This window comes from Tupaia chinensis, unplaced genomic scaffold (assembly GCF_000334495.1).
Source record: "Tupaia chinensis unplaced genomic scaffold, TupChi_1.0 Scaffold000048_1, whole genome shotgun sequence".
NCBI classification, from domain to species: Eukaryota; Metazoa; Chordata; class Mammalia; order Scandentia; family Tupaiidae; genus Tupaia; species Tupaia belangeri.
Genome location: NW_006159506.1, coordinates 7,008,165 through 7,010,390, shown reverse-complemented (window position 1 = coordinate 7,010,390; position 2,226 = coordinate 7,008,165). Strand labels below are relative to the sequence as shown.

Sequence of the window (2,226 nt, the reverse complement as noted above, 5' to 3'; positions counted from 1 at the left end):
CTCTTTCCCCATAAGGCTGTTTCCCCAGAGTGGGCATGTGCAAATGCTTGACACATTGGCTTTAAATCATTTGCTGTTTAACTTTTTTGTACCACAGAACCTTTTGGGGATTCTCTGAGTACAAATTTCCCACTGAGACGAATGCTGGCATCGAACCCTGCAGAAATGATGCAGGGACTCCATATAGCCAGGGCTGCTCAGGGTACGTGGAAGGCAGCCTCGATGCATGCTGGGATTCCTACTCAAGGGAGGCCTGTAGTTCAGAGAAAGGGAAGTGCATGAAACCATCAAGGTTTTCAGGACCCTCTAGTTTCCTTTCACTACCGCTCATGGGCAGCCACGCCCTACATAAACACTCATGTCCTGAGCATTCAGTGACAAGGCACACAGCTAGGAGAATTTCCCACTAATTCTTGTTCAAAATAATGAGACTTTATTAAATGGCAAAATTCACATCAGCACACACCCCACACTCTCCTCACCAATCCAGCATTTCTGCCCACCCCTTTCTTGCAAAAGTTTTCTCATAACGTCAGCATCTTACACACTGCTCATAGTTACTTAATCCTGTGGATTGTCTTTCTCTTCCGGGGAGACCATAGGCTCCAAAGGGCCGGGGGCTTGCTTTGTCTTGACTCCCAGGATCTACAGGAGTGTCCGGCACATAGAAGAAGGTGTTAAAGAAATAGATGTGAAATGGTTGATGATTCTGTGAGTCACATGACTAACCCTTCACTTGTGTTCCTTGCAGGGAAAATACCAGGTTTTGCTGGAACTCTATAATGAAAACCGTTCTACTGTGGCCTGTGCCAATGCTACGGTCATTTGCTCTTGATCAAGGTCTACAGCAAAAAGTGCCAGAAGCTTCATCTCATGAGACATCTATGTCCCTTAGATGGAAACTACTATATAAGAACAAACAGCCAATGACAGAGAGGAGCTCCACAACGAAGCTCCCCCAAAGAATGTAGCTCCTAATTTTATCCCTAAGACCAGATATCCCCAGAATCCACCTATGTGATGTAGCCCCCAAAGTCATCCACTTCTAAGGAGCCCCTTGGTGGTCACTAAACAGCCTCAGGATAGACCTTTCTTCTCTAATTAGTTACCGAGAATAAAGAAAGCTGGCCCTAACAGTTCATCATGGTTTATTCCAAGATTCTTTCTCTAACGTTGTAGTTTAAAGTCACTTCCGCCATATACAAGTGTAGGAAGCTGTTGCTGTGTAAGCAGTTGTAAGAAATTCAGGAGGATGGCAGGGCAGAGGGTACAAGTGGAGTGCTGGGGAAATGTGCCATTCCTCCTCATGGGCAGACCCCATGCCCTCAGACTTCCGCCAAGAAGCTAATGGAACCTCAAGAATGGTGACAGCATGATCTTGCTTGTCCAAACACTCATTTCTTTTTTTCTTTTTTCTTTTTTTTTGTTTTGGAGAAGTTTTTGCTATAGTGCACATGTGCTCGCCAGAAAAACAGAGAGAGACAGAGAGACAGAGAGACAGAAAGCGAGAAGGGGGCGGATGGCCATACCACAATCCCTTCTCCTCCATTCTCCTCTCAGGATCTTGGGCACACACACACACAGGTGCCCGGTGTGAGTTTAAGCCACCAGGTCTGGGACTCAAACCACGGTCAACTACGTGGGAGTTCAACGACATAGCCATTACGCCAACTGCTGGTCCCCCAAACACTCACTTCACCTTCGTGCCCCAAAGCATGACAACTTTATTTCAGCACACGATAGTACTCATTATTATATGCGTTCATTCATTCATTCATTCAAGAATAACTGCTGGGCACTTATGCTCCAGACACTGTGCTCTGAGGACACCCCAGTGAAAAAAAACAGACACATCCAGGCCTTCAGTCTTGAGTCTTCTAAAGTATTAAGAAGCCATGTGCCCCATAGTAAATGCATGTATTCACATGCGGAAACGCCATCCTCAATGCCCTCATAAATGAGTGGGTTGCCCACCTGGCTGCCAGAACCATGTCAGCAGCCCTGTCTTCTCCCCTAAGATGTGCAGGATCATATGGTGGGCTCCACAGCCCCAGGCCATCTGGGGTCCCCTCACCTACTGTTTCTTTCCAGTGTCCCAGGGCCCAATGTCTGACCCTCTCACTCCTGCTCAAGGGTTGACATAGGTTTATCTAATCACTTACAGGTCTTTAACATCCACAGAAGTGCCACAATGTGAAAGACAAAAAGGAAAAAAATCTGTAGATT

The 2,226-nt window shown here is 46.4% G+C and overlaps 1 protein-coding gene across 1 annotated transcript in view; it reads left to right on the top strand.

The window, feature by feature from the left end:
• Positions 1-1,139, top strand: part of LY86 (lymphocyte antigen 86) — a 49,518-nt gene extending 48,379 nt beyond the window's left edge. The window contains exon 5 of the mRNA XM_006141236.3: positions 752-1,139. Within this exon, the coding sequence (XP_006141298.1) occupies positions 752-835 (84 nt within the window). The 3' untranslated portion in view covers positions 836-1,139. The remainder of the gene's footprint in view (positions 1-751) is intronic.
• The last annotated feature ends 1,087 nt before the right edge of the window (positions 1,140-2,226 follow it).